The sequence below is a fragment of the Oncorhynchus nerka genome, linkage group LG8, assembly GCF_034236695.1.
Source record: "Oncorhynchus nerka isolate Pitt River linkage group LG8, Oner_Uvic_2.0, whole genome shotgun sequence".
Classification (NCBI taxonomy): domain Eukaryota; kingdom Metazoa; phylum Chordata; class Actinopteri; order Salmoniformes; family Salmonidae; genus Oncorhynchus; species Oncorhynchus nerka.
The window spans coordinates 39,675,925-39,699,318 of record NC_088403.1 but is presented as its reverse complement, the minus strand read 5'-3'; the positions used below and the strand labels follow the sequence as shown (position 1 = coordinate 39,699,318).

General features: G+C 43.2%; 1 protein-coding gene across 1 annotated transcript in view; it reads right to left on the bottom strand.

Annotated features, from left to right (window-relative positions):
* lgi2a (leucine-rich repeat LGI family, member 2a) overlaps positions 1-14,258 on the bottom strand; it is a 31,792-nt gene extending 17,534 nt beyond the window's left edge. Inside the window, exons 1-2 of the mRNA XM_029666391.2 lie at positions 13,990-14,258; positions 6,420-6,491 (exon numbers count right to left, since the gene is read on the bottom strand). Coding sequence (XP_029522251.1) covers positions 6,420-6,491; positions 13,990-14,189 — 272 coding nt within the window. The 5' untranslated portion in view covers positions 14,190-14,258. The remainder of the gene's footprint in view (positions 1-6,419; positions 6,492-13,989) is intronic.
* Between the last annotated feature and the right edge of the window lie 9,136 nt (positions 14,259-23,394).

Sequence of the window (23,394 nt, the reverse complement as noted above, 5' to 3'; positions counted from 1 at the left end):
ATTAAAGCCCTTTTAGAGTTTGCCAAAAGGCACCTTTAGGACTCTCAGACCATGAGAAACAAGATTATCTGGTCTGATGAAACCAAGATTGATCTCTTTGGCCTGAATGCTAAGCGTCACATCTAAAGGAAACCAGGCATCATTCATCACCTGGCCAATACCATCCCTATGGTGAAGCATGATGGTGGCAGCATCATGCTGTGGGGATGTTTTTCAACGGCAGGGACTGGGACAATAGTCAGGATCAAGGGAAAGATGAACTGAGCAAAGTACAGAGAAATACTTGATGAAAACCTGCTCCAGAGCTCTCAGAACCTCAGAATGGGGGCAAAGGTTCACCTTCCAACAGGACAATGATCCTAAGCACACAGCCAAGACAACGCAGGTTTTGGCTTCGGGACAAGTCTCTGAAGGTCCTTGAGTGGCCCAGCCAGAACCTGATCAACATCTCTAGAGAGACCTGAAAATAGCTGTGCTATCCCACTTCAAATCAAATCAAATGTTATTTGTCACATACACACGGTTAGCAGATGTTAATGCGAGTGCATCGAAATGCAGCGAAATACAATTTCACATCAACTACCCTATACACACCAGTGTAAAGGAATGAATAAGAATATGTACATAAAATATATATGGATGAGCGATGGCATAGGCAAGATGCAGTAGATGGTATAGAGTACAGTATATACATATGAGATGAGCAGTGAAGGGTATGTAAGCATTATATAAAGTGACATAGTTTAAAGTGACTAGTGATACATGTATTGCATCCAATTTTAAATTATTAAAGTGGCTGGAGATAGAGTCAGTATGTTGGCAGCAGCCACTCAATGTAGGTGATGGCTGTTTAACAGTGTGATGGCCTTGAGATAGAAGCTGTTTTTCAGTCTCTTGGTCCCAGCTTTGATGCACCTGTACTGACCTTGCCGTCTGGATGCTAACGGGGTGAACAGGCAGTGGCTCGGGTGGTTGTTGTCCTTGATGATCTTTTTGGCCTTCCTGTGATATCGGGTGGTGTAGGTGTCCTGGAGAGCAGGTAGTTTGCCCCCGGTGATGCGTTGTGCAGACCTCACTACCCTCTGGAGAGCCTTACAGTTGTGGGCGGAGCAGTTGCCGTACCAGGCGGTGATACAGCCCGACAGGATGCTCTCGATTGTGCATCTGTAAAGGTTTGTGAGTGATTTTGGCGACAAGCCAAATTTTTTCAGCCTCCTGAGGTTGAAGAGGCGCTGTTGCGCCTTCTTCACCACGCTGTCTGTGTGGGTGGACCATTCCAATTTGTCCGTGATGTGTATGCAGAGGAAGTTAAAAGTTTCCACTTTCTCCACTACTGTCCTGTTGATGTGGATAGGGGGGTGTTCCCTCTGCTGAGCTTGAGAGGATCTGCAGAGAAGAGTGGGAGAAATTCCCCAAATACAGGTGTGCCAAGTGTATCGTCAAACCCAAGAAAACTCAAAGCTGTAATTGCTGCCAAAAGGTGCTTTGAAAAAGTACTGAGTAAAGGGTCTGAATACTTACGTAAATGCGTTATTATTTTTATTTTTTTATTTATAAACTTCAAAAAAACTGTTTTTGCTTTGTCATTATGGTGTATATTATAGTATTATAGTGTGTGTTGATTGATGAAGAAAAAAAGTGTTTTAATCTATTTTAGAATAAGGCTGTAACGTAACAAAATGTGGAAAAGGTGAAGCGGTCTGAATACTTTCCGAATGCACTGTATATGCAAATAGCCAATGCCATATATGGATCTGTGCCATTCACTTTGAACAGGACTGTGTTTACAGCATGAACGGTCACTTGTAGATGCGCTTGTTTTGAGATCAAAGCAATTGTCACTTGTGCACGTGTTGACACTTGTGCACATTTAATCATATTCTTTGCGAGTTAGTGATTCACACCACACATTTGCTGCTACTGTAGGTTGAATGATCTAACAGCTATTTTCATGTTAAAATGTAATGGGATGCATTTTTCTCCATTGTTTTTGACGGTAGGACACTCTGGCAGGCCTACATTATGATCAAATGGCCACAGTAGCCTCCTTGGCCACTGTTGAAATTGTAACTTAAAGCGGGTACAGTGCTCACAGTGAACGCGCTGGAAGTTGCACAGAATTTCCATAATGTTCAAGTTTGCACTCAGCAGAACTGGCATTTTCTCAGTGCCCAAAAAATGTTGAGGGCACATTGCCTGTAGGCCTGTCCCTACACTTTTCACTTCAAATTAAATCTCAGCTTAGTTACAAATACACTCAACAGCCTCCCGAGTGGCACAGCAGTCTAAGGCACTGCATCACAGTGTTGCGATGTCATTACAACCTGGGGTTCAATCCCACAACAGGCCGTGACCGGGAGTTCAACAAGGCGGTGCAAAATTTGCCCAGCATTGTCCGGGTTAAGGCAAGGGTTTTGCCGGGGGGGCATTACTTGGCTCATCTCGCTCTAGCGACTCCTTGTGGCGGGACGGGCACCTAGCAGGCTGACTTCGGTAGTCAGTTGAACAGTGTTTCAGCCGACAAATTGTTGCAGCTGGCTTCTGGGTTAAGCGAGCACATGTTTCGGAGGATTCATGACTTGACCTTCGCCTCTCACGAGCCCATTGGGGAGTTGCAGTGATGAGAGAAGATGGCAATTGGGGAGAACAAGGGGGTAAAAAAATTAATAAATAACACTCAACAAAATCCATTATATTTATCATAGTGATTCAGGAGTAACATTAAAACAGAATAACATTAGACAACTATACTAAAAAACCAACCTCAAATAAATGAAATTAATGAAAGAATAGTCAGATTAACTGATAACTAAAATAGCAGTGTAGATGGCACTATAGTTAATACATGTGTAGGGGACTTCTGAAATTCTACAAACTGTGGCACAGCAGAAAGAAAAAGCATACTCCTAATCCAGAGGTTGTGAATTCAAAGCACAGGTGGGGTCATATTGGAAAGTCAGTACTAAATGATCATGTCAAATGCAATAACATTGTCATTGTTTAAAGAATTTACACTATTTTAGCTGAATAGCATACCACTTACCTTAAAACCCTGATACATTTTTCATTACTTCATTTACACTACATGACCAAAGTATGTGGACAACTGCTTGTCGAACACCTCATACCAAAATCATGGGCGTTAATATGGAGTTGGTCCCCCCTTTGCTGCTGTAACAACCTCCACTCTTCTGGGAAGGCTTTCCACTAGATGTTGGAACATTGCTTCCATTCAGCTACAAGACCATTAGTGAGGTCAGGCACTGATTTTGGGTGATTAGACCTGGTGTAACAGTATAACTTTAGAGCGTCCCCTCGCCCATACCCGGGTGCGAACCAGGGACCCTCTGCACACATCAACAACAGTCACCCTCGAAGCATCGTTACCCATCGCTCCACAAAAGCCGCGTCCCTTGCAGGGCAAGGGGAACCACTACTTCAAGGTCTCAGAGCAAGTGACGTCACCGATTGAAACGCTATTTAGCGCGCACCACCGCTAACTAGCTAGCCGTTTCACATCCGTTAAACTCACCCCCCTTTTGACCTCCTCCTTTTCCGCAGCAACCAGTGATCCTGGTCAACAGCATCAATGTAACAGTATAACTTTAGACCGTCCCCTCACCCATACCCGGGCGCGAACCAGGGACCCTCTGCACACATCAACAACAGTCACCCTCAAAGCATCATTACCCATCGCTCCACAAAGCCACAGCCCTTGCAGAGCAAGGGGAACCACTACTTCAAGGTCTCAGAGCAAGTGATGTCACCAATTGAAATGCTATTTAGCACGCACCACCGCTAACTAGCTAGCCGTTTCACATCCGTTACACTGGCTCGCAGTCGGCATCCCAATTCATCCCAAAGGTGTTCGATAGAGTTGAGTTCAGGGCTCTGTGAAGGCCAGTCAAGTTCTTCCACACTGATCTCGAAAAACCAATTCTGTATGGACCTCGTTTTGTGCACGGGGACATTGTCATGCTGAAACAGGAAAGGGCCTTCCCAAAACTTTTGCCACAAAGTTGGAAGCACAGAATCGTCTAGAATGTCATTGTATGCTGTAGCGTTAAGATTTCCCTTCACTGGAACTAAGGGGCCTAGCCTGAACCATGAAAAACAGCCCCAGACCATTATTCCTCCTCCACCAAACTTTACATTTGACACTATGCATTTGGGCAGGTAGCGTTCTTCTGGCATCCGCCAAACCCAGATTTGTCCGTCAGACTTCCAGATGGTGAAGTGTGATTCATCACTACAAAGAACACATTTCCACTGCTCCAGAGTCCAATGGCGGAAAGCTTTACACCACTCCAGCCGCTGCTTGACATTGTGCATGGTGATCTAAGGCTTGTGTGTGTGTGGCTGCTCGGCCGAAGCTCCCGATGACTAGTTCTTCCAGGGACAGTTTGGAACTCTGTAGAGTGTGTTTCAAAGGACAGATTTGGCAGTCTGTGTGCTTGTGTGGCCTGTCACTTTGCGGCTGAGTTGTTGTTGCTCCTAGACGTTTCCACTTCACAATAACAGCACTTACAGTTGACTGGGGCAGCTCTAGCAGGGCAGAAATTTGATGAACTGTTGGAAAGGTTGCATCTTATGACGGTGCCAAGTTGAAAGTCACTGAGCTCTTCAGTATGGGCAATTCGACTGCCAATGTTTGTCTATGGAGATTGCATTGCTGTGTGCTCGATTTTATACACCTGTCAGCAACGGGCTGAAATAGCCGAATCCACTAATTTCAAGGTGTGTCCACATACTTCTGTATATATAGTGTATCATGGTTTGGGACACCTAGGACAATCAGGGGAGCTTCAGGGGACCATGACACAACGTACCAAGAACGTCTTAAAAAATGTCTTCAGGGGTGTCCCTGGGACAAACCGGGAATTAAACAAAATGACACAACTTCCCAAGAAAGATCTAAAAATGTTCTCGGGGACATCCCTGGGACAAACCAGGAACTAGACAAAACCTACAGGGAACAAAGACACGTCCCAAGAAAAGTCCTAGAGAACGTTCCCTTGGAACCATCACACAATGTCTAAGGACTAGTAAAATGAACATCCTGAGAATGTCCTAAAAAGGTCCTGATATGGTCCTCAGTGACATCCTAGGAACTTATAGGGGACTAGACAAAGGTCCCCCAGAGAACATTGCCTTTGGACCATCACACAACGTTCGAAACTCTTAAGGGACCTAATGGGAATGTCACCGAATGTGCTCAGGACATCCCCTGTTTGCTAGGTATGCTCATCATCAAATTCAGTACTGAGCACTCCACTATAAGCCTACATTCTCTACATGCTCAAATAGACAAGTCAAATGTTAAGGTAATTAAAAAAACACACAAAAACTATGTGAATATCAAGTCATATGTAAGGTTAGAATATGGTAAGAACAACATTCATGTCTTGGCTTTGGCTAAATAGATATGCGTCGTTCCATAAATAGAGTGCTTTTTGGGTAGTGTAATTCTGTCAAAAATAACTATTTTATGGTTAAAATAACTATTGTTTTTACCAAATGTTTATATTCTGTCATAAGTACTCATGTTCAACTTAATAAAAATCATGTTTTACCATCTCAAGAGATCAAGTTAAGAAAAATGCCAATTAAAGTAACAGGGTTGACAATTTCATCTTAAAATCAACTATAACTCCCCTTGTGACAGGGGGAATGGAAGCATGTGTGCAATTAAATGCAAACTTAACAAAACACTTGAACTTGTTAAAACATGTGTAGCCCATCTATCTATGAGTAACATCTATTATGCTCAACGTACTCACACCACAAAACACCATAAAATAGCCAAAAAGAGTATCACCTGCTTTTACACTATGATTTGACTACTAGATGTTACATGTTTTCTTTTGATAAAAAAAAGGTATAGTTTTACTATATTAAAACAAGAGTTCAGTTCATGTTACAGGGTTGAGCTTAAAATGAGGGGCAAACTTAAATGAATCACTAAATCGCATGAAATAAATAGTTATCTTCAGAAATGTCAATGCAACAAAGATTCTCCTGCCCCCGCAAAACACATACACACACACAACCAGACATAGATTTATTAATTGGAGAAAGCTTGTGTCAGGTACAGAACATTTCCTAGGATTTTATACCTGCAGCAACACTAGCAGGGGCTTAACTATGATGTGAATACATGTAACTACAGTCGCAAACTTAAATATAATAATAATATATAATAATATATGCCATTTAGCAGACGCTTTTATCCAAAGTGACTTACTGTCATCAATTTTCAAACATCAATTTTTTTTAAGAACGACACTTTATGACCATCTGTTGTTGAGTTCAACTTAATTTCCCAACTGGTTAAACCCCTACCCATTCCCATGGACACACATACTGGTAGTCATGTCTCGTTTGCATATTCATGTATAGTACAAGTGTCATTGACTCACAGGAGTTGGAGAGATGGCATGTGAGCAAACATGGTCTCCTTGATCTCGGAGAAGGACCCGTTGACAATGCTCCTGAAAGATAGTAAGATTATGGAGTAAGAAAAGATTACGTTTAGGGGACCGAGTGGCACAGCGATCTAAGGCATTGCTAGAGGCATCACTACCAAACCGGGTTCGATCCCGGGCTGTATCACAACCAGCCATGATCAAGGAGTCCCATTGGGCGGCACACAATTGGCACAGCGTCGTCCGGGTTAAGGGAGGGTTAATTTAAATAAAGATATATATATCTATATAGAAAAAAGGTACAGTTTCAGAGGAGGCAGGCCAGAGGAGGCAGACCAGTTGTAGCAGTGCAATGATCAGTGGACAGACTTGTTTTTCTTTTTTTTTACAGTGCAGGAGAGTATGTACATGCAATTGAAGTCGGAAATTTACATACACCTTATCCAAATGCATTTAAACTCAGTTTTTCACAATTCCTGACATTTAATCCGAGTAAAAATTCCCTGTTTTATGTCAGTTAGGATCACCACTTTATTTTAAGAATGTGAAATGTCAGAACAATAGTAGAGAGAGATTTATTTCAGCTTTTATTTCTTTCACCATATTCCCAGTGGGTCAGAAGTTTACATACACTCAATTAGTATTTGATAGCATTGCCCTTAAATTGTTTAACTTGGGTCAAACGTTTTGGGTAGACTTCCACAAGCTTCCCACTATAAATTGGGTGAATCCCATTCCTCCTGACAGAGCTGTGTAACTGAGTCAATTTTGTAGGCCTCTTTGCTCACACACGCTTTTTATGTTCTATAGGTTTTCCTTCACTCACTTCAACTCATCCCAAACCATCTCAGTTGAGTTGAGGTCAGGTGATTGTGGAGGCCAGGTCATCTGATGCAGCACTCCATCACTTTCCTTCTTGGTCAAATAGCCATTACACAGCCTGGGGTGTCAAACAGATTCAACCACAAATACCAGTGATGTTTTCCAATGCCTTGCAAAAAGGGCACCTATTGTTCGTTTCTTTTTAAACATACATTGAATATCCCTTTGAGCATGGTGAAGATATTATTTACACTTTGGATGGTGTATCAGTACACCCAGTTACTACAAAGATACAGGAATACTTCCTAACTCCGATGCCTGAGGAAGGAAACCACTCAGGAATTTCACCATGAGGCCGATGGTGACTTTAAAACAGTTAGAGTTTAATGGCTATGATAGGATAAATCTGAGGGTGGATCAACAACACTGTAGTTACTTCACAATACTAACCTAAATGACATAGTGAAAAGGAGGACACCTATACAGAATAAAAAATATTCCAAAACATGCATCCTGTTTTCAATAAGGCACTAAAGTAAAACTGCAAAAAATGTGTTAAAGAAATAAACTTTATGTCCAGAATAGAAAGCGTTATGTTTGGGGCAAATCTAACGCAACGCATCACTGTGTAACGGCTTTCTTGTGGAGAAGGAGAGTCGGACCAAAATGCAGTGTGATGATGATTCATGATACTTTAATGAAGGAAAAAACTATACATGAAGAAACTACAAAATAATGAAATGTGAAAACCGAAACAGCCCTATCTGGTGCAAACACAAAGACAGGAACAATCACCCACAAAACACTCAAATAATATGGCTGCCTAAATATGGTTCCCAATCAGAGACAACGATAAACACCTGCCTCTGATTGAGAACCACTCCAGACAGCCATAGACTTTGCTAGATACCGCCACACACCCAATACCTAACAAAACCCCAAGACAAAACACACCACAATAAACCCATGTCACACCCCGGCCTGACCAAATAAATAAAGACAAACACAATATACTTCGACCAGGGCGTGACACACTGAGTACCACTCTTCATGTTTTTTTGTGATAATTCTTACATTATTTGCCCAGGCCATTTTTTGTGTTATTACATACAGCCGGAAATAACTTTTTGATATCAGAGCAGCGGTAACTCACCAGCATTACAACCAGGAATACGACTTTCCCACATTGGATCCTTTGTTTTTTACAGCCCAGGGCAATTGAACTGATTCCAGAGGCTGATCCAAAACACAGCCGGCGGAGAAGAGGTTTTCGGAGTGGGCGATACCACAACGGCCCTTAAAGAACTTCACTGGACTTTACGCAATCTGGAAACCACATATCCTGAGGCCGCATTTATTGTAACTGGGGTTTTTAATAAAGCAAAGTTGAGGAAAAAGCTACCGAAGTTCTATCAACACATTGACTGTAGCACTCGACCACTGCTACTCCAACTTCTGGGATGCCTACAAGGCCCTTCCCCCCCATCCCTTCTGCAAATCTGATCACGACTCCATTTTGCTCCTCCCATTCTATAGGCAGAAACTCAAACAGGAAGCACCTGTGCTAAGTACTATTCAAAGCTGGTCTGACCAATCAGAATCCACCCGTCAAGATTGTTTTGATCAAGCGGACTGGGACATGTTCCAGGTAGCCTCTGAGAATAACATTGACAAATACACGGATACTGTGACTGAGTTTATCAGGAAGTTAAAAGGAGATCAAAACTGTTCGCTGCTCTGGCCCCCCAATGGTGGAACAAACTCCCTCACGACGCCAGGACAGCGGAGTCAATCACCACCTTCCGGAGACACCTGAAACCCCACCTCTTTCAGGAATACCTAGGATAGGATAAAGTAATCCTTCTCACCCCCCTTAAAAGATTTAGATGCACTATTGTAAAGTGGCTGTTCCACTGGATGTCTTAAGGTGAACGCACCAATTTGTAAGTCGCTCTGGATAAGAGCGTCTGCTAAATTACTTAAATGTAAATGTTAAATGAGATGTTGTACCCAGTGTGACTATTAAGCAACCCCAACCAGAAACAGTGGATAGATGTCAGCATTCGCACAAAACTGAAAGTGTGAACCACTGTATTTAACCATGGCAAGTTGACTGGGAATATGACTGAATACAAACAGTGTAGTTATTCCCTCCACAAGGCAATCAAACAGGCAAAACGTCAGTATAGAGACAAAGTGGAGTTGCAGTTCAACGGTTTGAGACACGACACTGTCTGTAGACCCTGCCACATACAATCACAGACTACAAAGGGGTAACCAGCCATGTCACAGACACCGACGTCTTGCTCCCGGACAAGCTAAACACCTTCTTCGCCCGCTTTAAGGATAACACATTGCCACCGACGCGGCCCGCTACCAAGGACTTTGGGCTCTCCTTCTCCGTGGCTGAGGTGAGAAAGACATTTAAGCGTGTTAACACTCGCATGGCTGCCGGCCCAGACGGCATCCCTAGCCGAGTCCTCAGAGCATGTGCAGACCAGCTGGCTGGAGTGTTTACGGACATATTCAATCTCTCCCTATCCCAGTCTGCTGTGCCCACTTGCTTCACAACAATACAGACAAGACACACAACCTAAAAGTAAAAAATGGAATTAAGGAATATATAAATATTAGGATGAGCATTGTCAGAGTGGCATAGACGAAAATACAGTATAATAGAATACAGTATATACATATGAGATGAGTAAAGCAGAAATATGTAACCATTATTAAAGTGGCCAGTGATTTCAAGTCTATGTATATGGGGCAGCAGCCTCTAAGGTTCAGGGTTATGTAACTGGGTGGAAGCCACCTAGTGGTGGCTATTTAAGTGGCCTTGAAATAGAAGCTGTTTTTCAGTCTCTCTGTCCCAGCTTTGATGCACCTGTACTGACCTCACCTTCTGGATGATAGCAGGGTGAACAGGCAGTGGCTTGGGTGGTTGTTGACCTTGATTATATTTTTTGCCTTCCTGTGACATCGGGTGCTGTAGGTGTCCTGGCGGGTGGGTAGTTTGCCCCCGGTGATGTGTTGGGAAGACCACACCACCCTCTGGTGATACAGCCCGACAGAATGCTCTCAATTGTGCATCTATAAAAGTTTGTGAGGGTTTTAGGTGCCAAGCCAAATTTCTTCTGCCTCCTGAGGTTGAAGAGGCGCTGTTGTGTGGGTGGATCATTTCAGATCGTCAGTGATGTGTTTGCCGAGGAACTTGAAGCTTTCCACCTGCTCCCTCCCGTTGATGTGGATAGGAGCGTGTTCCCTCTGCTGTTTCCTGAAATCCACGATAATCTCCTTTTGTTTTGTTGACGTTGAGTAAGAGGTTCTTTTCCTGACACCACAATCCGATGCAATCACCTCTCTGTAGGTTGGTTCATTGTTGGTAATCAGGCCTACTACTGTTGTATCGTCTGCAAACTTGATGATTGAGTTTGAGGTGTAATTGGCCATGCAGTCATGGGTGAACAGGGAGTACAGGAGGGGGCTGAGCATGCACGCTTGTGGGGCCCCAGTGTTGAGGATCAGCAAAGTGGAATATGTATCCTACCTTCACCACCTGGAGGTAGCCCGTCAGGAAGTCCAGGACCCAATTGCACAGGGTGGGGTTGAGACCCAGGGCCTCAAGCTTAATGATGAGCTTGGAGGGTACTATATGATCTTGAATGCCGCACTGTAGTCAATGAACAGCATTCTTACATAGGTATTCCTCTGGTCCAGATGGGATAGGGCAGTGTGCAGTGTGATGGTGATCACATCATCTGTGGACCTATTGGGGCAGTATGCAAATTGAAGTGGGTGTAGGGTGGCAGGTACAGGAACAATGGTGGACATCAGACTTTTAAATAGCCATCACTAGGCGGCTTCCACACAGTTTCGTAACCCTGAACCTGAACGCTGCCCCATATACATAGACTTGAAATCACTGGCCACTTTAATAATGGTTACATATTTCTGGGATGAGCATTGTCAGAGTGGCATAGACTAAAATACAGTAGAATAGAATACAGTATATAACATTTACATTTACATTTAAGTCATTTAGCAGACGCTCTTATCCAGAGCGACTTACAAATTGGTGCATTCACCTTATGACATCCAGTGGAACAGTAGTGCATCTAAATCTTTTAAGGGGGGAGGGGGGGTGAGAGGGATTACTTTATCCTATCCTAGGTATTCCTTAAAGAGGTAAGATGAGTAAAGCAAAAATATGTAACCATTATTAAAGTGACTAGTGTTCCATTATTAAAGTGGCCAGTGATTTCAAGTCTATGTATATGGGGCAGCAGCCTCTAAGGTTCAGGGTTATGTATATACTGGATAAGAGCGTCTGCTAAATGACTTAAATGTAAATGTCATCCTAATATTTATATATTCCTTAATTCCATTATTTTACTATTAGGTTGTGTGCCTTGTCTGTATTGTTGTGAATTTTAAGATATCTAGAAACACAAGCATTTCGCTACACCCACAATAACATCTGCTACACATGTGTATGTGACAAATAAATCAAATTTGATTTGAGCTGTAATCATTGCCAAAGGTAATTCTAAGATGTATTGAGTCTGGGGTGTGAATACATATGTAATTTAGATATTTCTATATTTCACTTTCAATAAATGTGCTAACATTTCTAAAAACATGTTTTCACTTTGTCCACAAAATGTGGAACAAGTCAAGGGGTGTGACTACTTTCTGAAGGCACTTTATTTAAATCCATCAGTTTCCTTTTTGTATTGACAAAAAAAAAATGGAGCCCTAAAATTAATATTCTTGCCTGCCTCTCTTTTTTGATTATTGACCTGTAGAACATTCCCCATTACTTAACTAGGCAAGTCAGTTAATTAAGAGCAAATTCTTATTTACAATGTAGGCCTACTCCTGACGAGTGACCCAATTGTGCGCTGCCCTATGTGATTCCCAATCACGGCCGATTGTGATACAGCCTAGAATCAAACCAGGGTCTGTAGTGACCCCTCTAGCAATGATAGGAAATGCCTTAGACCGCTGCGCCACTCGGGAACCCTCTGGAGTGGTTACTGATACAGAGTTTTGCCGCAAAATACGGATATTGCTGTGCATGTGCAGGATATTTTTTGTGCTCACTTAGCTGCTGTGCTGAGTGCCCTGGCGCCACTCACCCCTCCTTGATCGTCTTTGTCTGGTCACTGGGGTAGTTTACACATTTCATGTTGTACACAACACTGTTCAAACTATTGTATTCCATTCCTCAGTAGGCATAAACGCGATTTCATGTTTTTTTTTTTCCAGGAGCGGATTAACCTACATGCAGCTATTTAAATGTTTTACACAAAATACAATATCGACATGTTGGTCCAAAATGTGTTGTTAGTATTGCAAGCATACTGTACATACGACACAAACAGGCCGTCTAGCGGTTCCATGGTCTTCTTAGCTGCTGACATGCATTCAGCTATTTATTATCGACACGATATCAGTATATAATGGCATACCTATGGCACCGGGCGATGCAAAACGAACTCGCCCAATGTCCGATTATTTTTTTTACCGGTCCTTATACACTTTTTTCGGGAACCATGATATGGCAGCAACTATAAAGAAGAGTCTACATAATCATACAAAATGTGTCCAAAGTGTAAGGACTGCGTCCTGCTTGTGCATCTGCAATATCCGTTACAACAGACAGAGAAGGTTGATAATATATATGTTTTGGAATGTTCGTTCAAATCGCTGCAGGGTTTTTATTTCAGATATTCAGAAAAATATGAGGCAAAACAAAGGCAACATCATGGCTCAGAAGAGCGAAACGTGAAGGGAGCATGAGCAGCAGCTAAATTAGAAAAAAACGTAAAATAACACATGCGCAGAACGTGATTCGGATCCTCAGATTTAAAAAAAGAGCTTTCCGGACGCAAACACACCATATCCGTAGCCATGGCCTAATTTTGATCCGTATGAAGAGGTATTTTGATTGGTATAGTTTAATGACATTCATTATTGTTGTATTTCCACACAAATCTCAGATTAGACTCAGATTGGTAAATGGGGGCTAGTTGTAAACAGGGTTAGTTGTAAACGCAGGTTACCAAAAAATTATATCATATATTATGGTATTTAGACATATTTACATAATTGTATAAAATGTCACGTCTTTACATCAACTAGAAATAAGATACAAATATATATATTAAGTACATTTGAATGCTAATAAATTCTGGCTACACCGTTTCTGGTCAATATGGCATTCTTAAACTGTAAAAAACATTTGTCCATTTAGTGTATTTTTATCTTAATATCAGTTTCAATTCGTAACATTATTCTATAACCCCTCATTTCTACAATTGAAGACCGTGTTACATTTAACCCAGTCTGTGGGGTTAAATGTAACATTTCACCTCCACCACCTTCGGTTTAAATTGTACATGACTGGTATGTCCTAGAAACGTAGTGACCGTGGGCAATGGTAGCTGAGACATGTAGCCTATGTTTGTATAAAAATATTATTAATCTCACTCAGTTTTTTCAGAAATAAGCCAAAGTGTTTGCCACGGTCTCCCCTATGTCATTGCATGTATATGTATATGTATATATATATATATATTATAACAAGCTTGTGCGAGTGTCACCACAAACATCTCAGCCTATAAAATATGAGATATGTAGGCCTACTATAACTGGTTCGTTCATATGTCATAACTTGCATTGGCGGCAAAGACAATTATTAGTAGCCTAGACTAAATCAGGTATGACTGAAGTTACTTACAGTGAATTAATGTCGTTCGGGATGATCCTTGGGACATAGGAAGATCCAAAACAAATGATGGACTCCTTGGAACAGCTGCATGCTGAAGGACATCTGGAAACCCTTTTTAAAGAAATCGGCGTAGCTATGTACAAGCACACAACTGAAAATAATACGCAGTTTTTAACTATTGACAGCATATTTTTTTGTCGGACTTGCATGTGTGAGATAGCAATAAACGCCGGGCAGATTGCAAAGCTTCCTTCCACCCTGCGACATGAAATGCTGCACTGAACCCCTTACATCAGCAATTCAGCTGCAGCTCCCTTCGCGCAATTTAATTATTTATTATACCCAGTACTCTGTTGATAGTTTGGTTAAAGAGCGGTTCTCTCCACAGTGGACTTTCGAGTGTAGCCGCATAGGTTTAGGGTGCGCTTGTTTATAAACTTCAATGAATACCGGTATGATTTTTGTAGGCTAATTGCAATTATGTGAAAATACTTATTTTCTGGACATTGAATTACAATTTAAAAGAGAAAATGGAGCCAATTGAAGATTGCTGTGTGGAATATGTATTATTGCTCCCATCTGTCACATGCACTTATGTTTGCTTTTTCAAAAGCTGACCAAGAGAAAAAAAACTATGGAACACTTCAACATTCTCAGTAAAGGTTACAGAAACGTTTTTGTCTTGCTATGACTGTGATATGTGGTTGTTTATATATCTTAATTGAATGCACTGACTGTAGATCTCTAAATGATCAAAATGTAAATGTAAAAATTGCCTGGTTCTAATGAGCCCCGCTCCAAACATGACCACGTTTGGTTGGTCTGGACCGGACCAAATCTGAACCGATCATAGACATCTACATTTCACAAGTTGGACAGTACAGCACAGTACAGTGATTAGAGTGCAGTGCAGCACAGCAGTGTTTAGTTCAATAGAGTGGAGTACAGTAGACTACAGTTAAGTACAGTATAGCAGAGTACATACAGTACATTATACTTCACTCTACTGGAACTCTCAGGTGTGCCGCGAAATATAACCTAATCTTGATAATTTTTTGGAACACATTTATAAACGTGACCTGTGGAATGCTGTTGTTACATTTGTATCATTTGAGGGGCGTGCATCAAAAAAGTAATTTGTAATCATTTTACTTTGCCTGGAGGCCCATTAGCACAGGCAAGTCTGATTAGGCGTAGCTGTACCACAGCCTCTGCAATAGAAACAGAGCATGGCTCTGTCCATGCACAGCAAATATGCAGGTGTTAAAATCTCGGTGTTGAGGGAAAAAGTGTTGTAAGTTTTATATCCGAATGTTGATTCTAGAGGGGTTAACACCAGTGGGATTGAAATTGATGCCACCTGCAGTGAATAAATTAAGGGTTATTTGAATCACAGTGGAATCAACACCACATGGTGTGATTCATGGTGTGACTCTGTTAACTCTGAGTGAAAAAGACATGGAGGCCTCATTACCATATTTCCCAGCAGGCTTTGTTGCAAGTTTTTTTTAGAATAGTTTGTTTTAATATCTATGTTTCTGCATGTACATTAATTGATTAATGTATATTTTACTACAGAAAGATAAATTGACAGTCATTCTAACTGCAGATTGCAGGTGATTAAAAGTTACAATTGTTGGATATAACACAAAAAAATTAAACAAATAACGATGCTGGTGCGGGGGGCTGCCACCGGAGGGCTGGTGCGTCGAGGTGGTACTGGATAGACCGGACCGTGCAGGTGCACTGGAGCTCTTGAGCACCGAGCCTGCCAAACTTTACCTGGTTGAATGCTTCCGGCTGCCCTGCCAGTGCTGCGAGGTGGAATAGCCCGCACTGGGCTGTGCAGGCGAACCGTGGACATCATGCGTAAGGCTGGTGCCATGTACGCAGGCCCAAAGAGATGCACTGGAGACCAGATGCGTAGAGCCGGCTTCATGGCACCTGGCTCGATGCCCACTCTAGCCCGGGCCGATACGAGGAGCTGGTATGTACCGCACCGGGCTATGCACCCGCACTGGGGACACCGTGCGCTCCACCGCATAACACGGTGCCTGCCAGGTCTCTCTCGCCCTCCGGTAAGCACAGGAAGTTGGCGCAGGTCTCCTACCTGGCTTCGCCACACTTCCTGTGTGCCCCCCCAAGGAATTTTTGGGGCTGACTCTCGGGCTTCCATCCGCGCCGCCGTGCTGCCTCCTCATACCAGCGCCTCTCCGCCTTTGCTGCCTCCAGCTCTTCTTTTGGGCGGCGATATTCTCCTGGCTGTGCCCAGCGTCCTTTACCGTCCAACTCGTCCTTCCATGTCCATTCCTCCTTGCGCTGCTCCTGCTGCTGCTGCCTGTCACCACACTGCTTGGTCCTGTTGTGGTGGGTGATTCTGTCACAATCGTCGTAAGAAGCGGGCCAAAGCGCAGCGTGGTCTGAATGCATAATTTAATAGATGACGAAAAACACAAAATAAACTGTACAAAAACAATAAACGACCGTGAAGCTATCATAAGAACTGTGCTGACACAAACAACTAACATAGACAATCACCCACAACCCACAATGACAAAACAGGCTACCTAAATATGGTTCCCAATCAGAGACAATGACTAACACCTGCCTCTGATTGAGAACCATATCAGGCCAAACACAGAAACAGACAAACTAGACATCCAACATAGAATGCCCACCCAGCTCACGTCCTGACCAACACTAAAACAAGGAAAACACAAAAGAACTATGGTCAGAACGTGACAATATCCTAACTCTGGCTAGATTCCAATAGGAATTATATAACACTATGTATGCCAGCATAATGTGACTTGACGATGCCTGCAAACCAGGAATTTCAGACCAGTGTGTTAGGGTAAAACGAGTAGTGATGGGTCGTTCGCAAACAAGTCATAGGTGAACGTTGGGAGCCGGCACGGCACGCATACCAGAAGAGCCGAATCTATTAAAAAAAATATTAAAAAATTAAGATATGAATAATCAAAAGATTGAAATTAATAGAATTTACTAATTCTAAGAGCGAAAAAAGAAATAAAATATAGGCCTCGTTCTGACTGTCTGCTCAGACTAACAGCCTCACCTGTTGTTCCTGTCAATCAGACACGCAGTGTCAACCAATGAACCAAAGATGCGAGAGGGAGGGCCGAGCCAACTCACTCACAGTCACACACTTAGCAGCCGAGGAGAGAGAGGAAGGACAGCTGTGAAATCAACAGCTGGAAAATGAGTCGGAAGCACAGTAGCATTTGGATGCATTTTAGCAATGTAGACAATGTTGGAGCACAGTGTCGAATTTGGCAAAACAAAATCTCATATAAAGCCGGTCCTACGCACAACCTACACCGGCATATGCGAACTGTGCACCCAACTGTGAAACGAGCTGTAAGCGGAGCTTCGAGAAACTAGCAGGCCTTCTGTGGCTAGTGGTGGAGCCAGCACCTCCACACATGGAGATGTATCCACTGAGTCAAGTAGGCCTACTCCACGACCCACAGCAAAGCAGTCTTCTATGGACCAGTTTATGCCAAAGTCTATGCAAAACAAGGCCAAAAACAAGGCCAAATTGATATTGCATTGGCTAAAATGATTGCCACCGATTTCCAGCCTTTTTCGATCGTGGAGGATAGAGGTTTTAGAAATTATAGCAATAGTCTAAATCCAATGTACACAATTCCAAGCAGGAAAACCCTTTCAAAATCACTTATTCCACAACTGTACAAGAGCACACATACTTCAGTCTGAGTCCAAAAAGCTGCAGCAGTTTACCTTACCACTGACTGCTGGACATCAAGGGTAACCAATTCTTACATGTCGGTTACATGTCACTTCATTGAAGATTTGTCGATGTCTAGCTGTCCTCTGGACTGCTTTGAGTTCAGCGACAGACACACCTCAGAGAACATGGCAGAGGAACTGTTGAGAGTGGCCAGAGAATGGCAAGTAGATGGAAAAGTGGTCTGTTGTATTAGCGACAATGCAGCTAACATAACCAAAGCCATGAAATTGTTAAAATGGACCCATCATCCATGTCTTGCCCACACAATCAACCTGATTGTAAGAGATGCTCTGAAGGTGATGAAGCTCACTGTGGACAAAGTGAAAGCAGCTGTGGAAGACTTCCACAGGAGCACAGTAGGTGCTGAAAAACTAAAGTCTACACAATGCCAGATGGGGATGCCTGAGCTGAGGCCTAAACAAGATTGCACTACAAGGTGGAATTCAACCTTTTATATGTTGAAGCGGTTTCTTGAGTCAAAGGATGCCATCATCTCTACCCTGGCCAATGTCAATGCACCTGTTGATGCTCTGACCCAAGAGGAATGGGAGGTGGTGGAGGAGGTGTGCAGAGTCCTGGAAACCTTTGAGCAGGTCACTGTGGAGATCAGTGGATAGAGGTACAGTAAGCAGTTATTACTACATAATTATTTAATCCAGTATTATATATGTATATGAGCAGTAGATGAGAATGTAGCATCAGTAGATAAAACATGAACCTGAACTAATAAGTTACTGTTCTCTCTTTTCAGCTATGTGGCAGCCTCAAAAATGATACTCCTGTTTAAGGGTCTGCAGCGAATCACAGCCAGCCGCCAGAGAGAAGCAAACGTAACCACAGGACATGTGACAGTGTTGATGGACACCCTATGTGCATCAATGGACAGAAAGTTCCTCAGAATGGAATATAATCACGTGCTGTCAGAAACCGCTGCACTTGACCCCAGGTTTGAAGAAGGTAGCCTTCAGTGATGTCAGAGCGATTGATGAGGCTCTTCAAAGAATAACCTCAGCAGCAGGGAGGGACAGTCCCAGTAGTCAGCTGGCTCAGGCACCAGGGCAACAGGAAGAATAGGGATCAGATGGAACAGAAGCAGCAGCAGTAGTGCCACAAATGTCTGCTGTTTGGATGCTATTTGACGAGAGAGCAACTGGGGATGCAGCACAAAGGAATCCCTCAACAGATGCCATAATGGAGGTCCAATCCTATTTGGAGGAGCCCCTCCAAAGATCTGCAGATCCTTTGAACTGGTGGAAGAACACGGCTTAATAAAGTCATGACAGGGAGACTGCATAGTGGCAACATCCATTCCCTCTGAGACGGTCTTCTCAGAAACGGGACAAATAATTACTGAGAGAAGAAACCGCATCAACCCTCGAAAGTGAGGCAGCTTGCATTTCTGAATGCAAATCTCCCATAAAAGCTAAATATGGTCAGCATTGCTGTGTGCTGCTGGATTAAACTATCAACGGGACATTCAAAAACGTAATATCTTGTGCTTCAAATCAAATCAAATCAAATGTATTTATAAGGCGAAGGGCCGTACATCAGCTGATATCTCAAAGTGCTGTACAGAAACCCAGCCTAAAACCCAAAACAGCAAACAATGCAGGTGTAGAAGCACGGTGGCTAGGAAAAACTCCCTAGAAAGGCCAAAACCTAGGAAGAAACCTAGAGAGGAACCAGGCTATGAGGGGTGGCCAGTCCTCTTCTGGCTGTGCCGGGTGGAGATTATAACAGAACATGGCCAAGATGTTCAAATGTTCATAAATGACCAGCATGGTCAAATAATAATAATCACAGGCAGAACAGTTGAAACTGGAGCAGCAGCACGGCCAGGTGGACTGGGGACAGCAAGGAGTCATCATGTCAGGTAGTCCTGAGGCATGGTCCTAGGGCTCAGGTCCTCCGAGAGAGAGAAAGAAAGAGAGAAAGAGAGAAAGAATTAGAGAGAGCATACTTAAATTCACACAGGACACCGGATAGGACAGGAGAAGTACTCCAGATATAACAAACTGACCCTAGCCCCCCGACACATAAAATACTGCAGCATAAATACTGGAGGCTGAGACAGGAGGGGTCAGGAGACACTGTGGCCCCATCCGAGGACACCCCCGGACAAGGCCAAACAGGAAGGATATAACCTCACCCACTTTGCCAAAGCTCAGCCCCCACACGACTAGAGGGATATCTTCAACCACCAACTTACCATCCTGAGACAAGGCCGGCATAACCCAAGGTGGGGCGCCAACTCAGACAGGAAGATCACATCAGTGACTCAACCCACTCAAGTGACGCACCCCTCCTAGGGACGGTATGAAAGAGCCCTAGTAAGCCAGTGACTCAGCCCCTGTAATAGGGTTAGAGGCAGAGAATCCCAGTGGAAAGAGGGGAACCGGCCAGGCAGAGACAGCAAGGGCGGTTCGTTGCTCCAGAGCCTTTCCGTTCACCTTCACACTCCTCGGCCAGACTACACTCAATTATATGACCCTGAAGAGATGAGTCTTCAGTAAAGACTTGAGACCGAGTTTGCGTTTTTCACATGGGTAGGCAGACCATTCCATAAAAATGGAGCTCTATAGGAGAAAGCCCTGCCTCCGGCTGTTTGCTTAGAAATTCTAGGGACAATTAGGAGGCCTGCGTCTTGTGACCGTAGCGTACGTGTAGGTATGTACGGCAGGACCAAATCAGAGAGATAGCAGCAAGCCCATGTAATGCTTTGTAGGTTTAGCAGTAAAACCTTGAAATCAGCCCTTGCCTTGACAGGAAGCCAATGTAGGGAGGCTAGCACTGGAGTAATATGATTTTAAAAAATGTTCCAGTCGGGATTCTAGCAGCCGTATTTAGCACTAACTGAAGTTTATTTAGTACTTTATTTAGTACTTCCGGGTAGCCGGAAAGTAGAGCATTACAGTAGTCTAACCTATAAGTGACAAAAACATGGATTAATTTTTCTGCATCATTTTTGGACAGAAATCTCTCCAAAAGAACGTGGTGATCGATGGTATCAAAAACAGCACTAAGGTCTAGGAGCACGAGGACAGATGCAGAGCCTCGGTCTGATGCCATTAAAAGGTAATTTACCACCTTCACAAGTGCAGTTTCAGTGCTATGATGGGGTCTAAAACCAGACTGAAGCATTTCATATACATTGTTTGTCTTCAGGACAGGCTGCGCAACAGCCTTTTCTAAAAATTTTGAGAGGAATGGAAGATTCGATATAGGCCGATAGTGTTTTTTTTTTCTGGGTCAAGGTTTGTTTTTTTCAAGAGAGGCTTTATTACTGCCACTTTTAGTGAGTTTGGTACACATCTGGTGGATAGAGAGACTTTATTATGTTCAACATAGGAGGGCCAAGCACAGGAAGCAGCTCTTTCAGTAGTTTAGTTGGAATAGGGTCCAGTATGCAGCTTGAAGGTTTAGAGGCCATGATTATTTTCATCATTGTGTCAAGAGATATAGTACTAAAACACTAAAACGTCTCTCTTGATCCTAGGTCCTGGCAGAGTTGTGCAGACTCAGGACAACTGAGCTTTGAAGGAATACGCAGATTTAAAGAGGAGTCCGTAATTTGCTTTCTAATAATCATGATCTTTTCCTCAAAGAAGTTCATGAATTTATCACTGCTGAAGTGAAAGCCATCCTCTCTTGGGGAATGCTGCTTTTTAGTTAGCTTTGCGACAGTATCAAAGAGGAATTTCGGATTGTTCTTATTTTCCTCAATTAAGTTGGAAAAATAGGATGATCGAGCAGCAGTAAGGGCTCTTCGGTACTGCACGGTACTGTCTTTCCAAGCTTGTCGGAAGCCTTCCAGTTTGGTGTGGCGCCATTTCCGTTCCAATTTTCTGGAAGCTTGCTTCAGAGCTCGGGTATTTTCTGTGTACCAGGGGGCTAGTTTCTTATGAGAAATGTTTTGAGTTTTTAGGGGTGCAACTGCATCTAGGGTATTGCGCAAGGTTAAATTGAGTTCCTCAGTTAGGTGGTTAATTGATTTTTGTCCTCTGGCGTCCTTGGGTAGACAGAGGGAATCTGGAAGGACATCAAGGAATCTTTGTGTTGTCTGTGAATTTATAGCACGACTTTTGATGTTCCTTGGTTGGGGTCTGAGCAGATTATTTGTTGCAATTGCAAACGTAATAAAATGGTGGTCCGATAGTCCAGGATTATGAGGAAAAACATTAAGATCCACAACATTTATTCCATGGGACAAAACTAAGTCCAGAGTATGACTGTGACAGTGAGTGGAGTTGTGGCTGAACAACGACACTATCAACTTACAGCTGGCTGGTTAGACTAGGGGCAGCGGACTATGTGTTTTTGTAAATAACATCTGGTGCATGATATCTAAGGAAGTCTCGAGCAACTTCTCGCCTGAAGTAGAGTATCTCATGATAAGCTGTAGACCACACTATCTACCTAGAGAGTTTATTGTATTTTTCATAACTGTTACCATACCACCACGGTCAGAGGCTGGCACTAAGATTGCATTGAATGAGCTGTATTCCGCCATAAGCAACAAGAAAACGCTCATCCAGAGGCGGCGCTCCTGGTAGCCAGAGACTAATGCAGGGAAACTTAAATCCATTTGACCACATTTCTATCAGCCTGTTAAATGTGCAACCAGTGGGAAAAAACTGTGCTACATTTACTCCACACACAGACACGCATACAAAGCTCTCCCTTGCCCTCCATCTGTCAAATCTGACTATAATTTTATCCTCCTGATTCCTGCTTACAAGCCAAATTGAAAGCAGGAAGCACCATTGTCTAGATCAATAAAAAAAGTGGTCAGATGAAGCAGATGCTAAGATACACTATTGTTTTGATACCACAGACTGGAATATGTTCCGGGATTCCTCTGATGGCATTGAGGAGTACACCACATCAGTCATTGGCTTCATCAAAAAGTGCATCGATGACGTCGTCCCCACAGTGACCGTACGTACATACCCAAACCAGAAGCCATGGAATACAGGCAACATCCGCACTGAGCTAAACCTGGAAGCTTATAAGAAATCCCGCTATGCCCTCCGATGAACCAACAAACAGGCAAAGCGTCAATACAGGACTAAGATCAAATCGTACTACACCGGCTCTGATGCTCGTCAGACGTCACAGGGCTTACAAACCATTACAGACTACAAAGGGAAGCACAGCCGAGAGCTACCCCGTTACACAAGCCTACCAGAGGAGCTAAACTACTTCTATGCTCGCTTCAAGGCAAATAACACTGAAAAATGCTGTTCCGGAAGACTGTGATCACGATCTCCGCAGCCGATGTGAGTAAGACCTTCAGACAGGTCAACATTCACAACGCCGGATTACCAAGGACGTGTATTGCGAACATGCGCTGACCAACTGTCAAGTGTCTTCACTGACATTGTCAACCCCTCCCTGTTGGAGTCTGTAATACCAACATGTTTTTAAGCAGACCACCACAGTGCCTGTGCCCAAGAACACAAAGGTAACCTTCCTAAATGACTACTGACCTGTAGCACTCACGTCTGCAGCCATGAAATGTAAATGAAGCACTTTGAAAGGCTGGTCATGGCTCACATCAACACCATTATCCCAGAAACCCTAGACCCACTCCAATTTACATACCGCCCCAACACATCCACAGATGATGCAATCTCTAT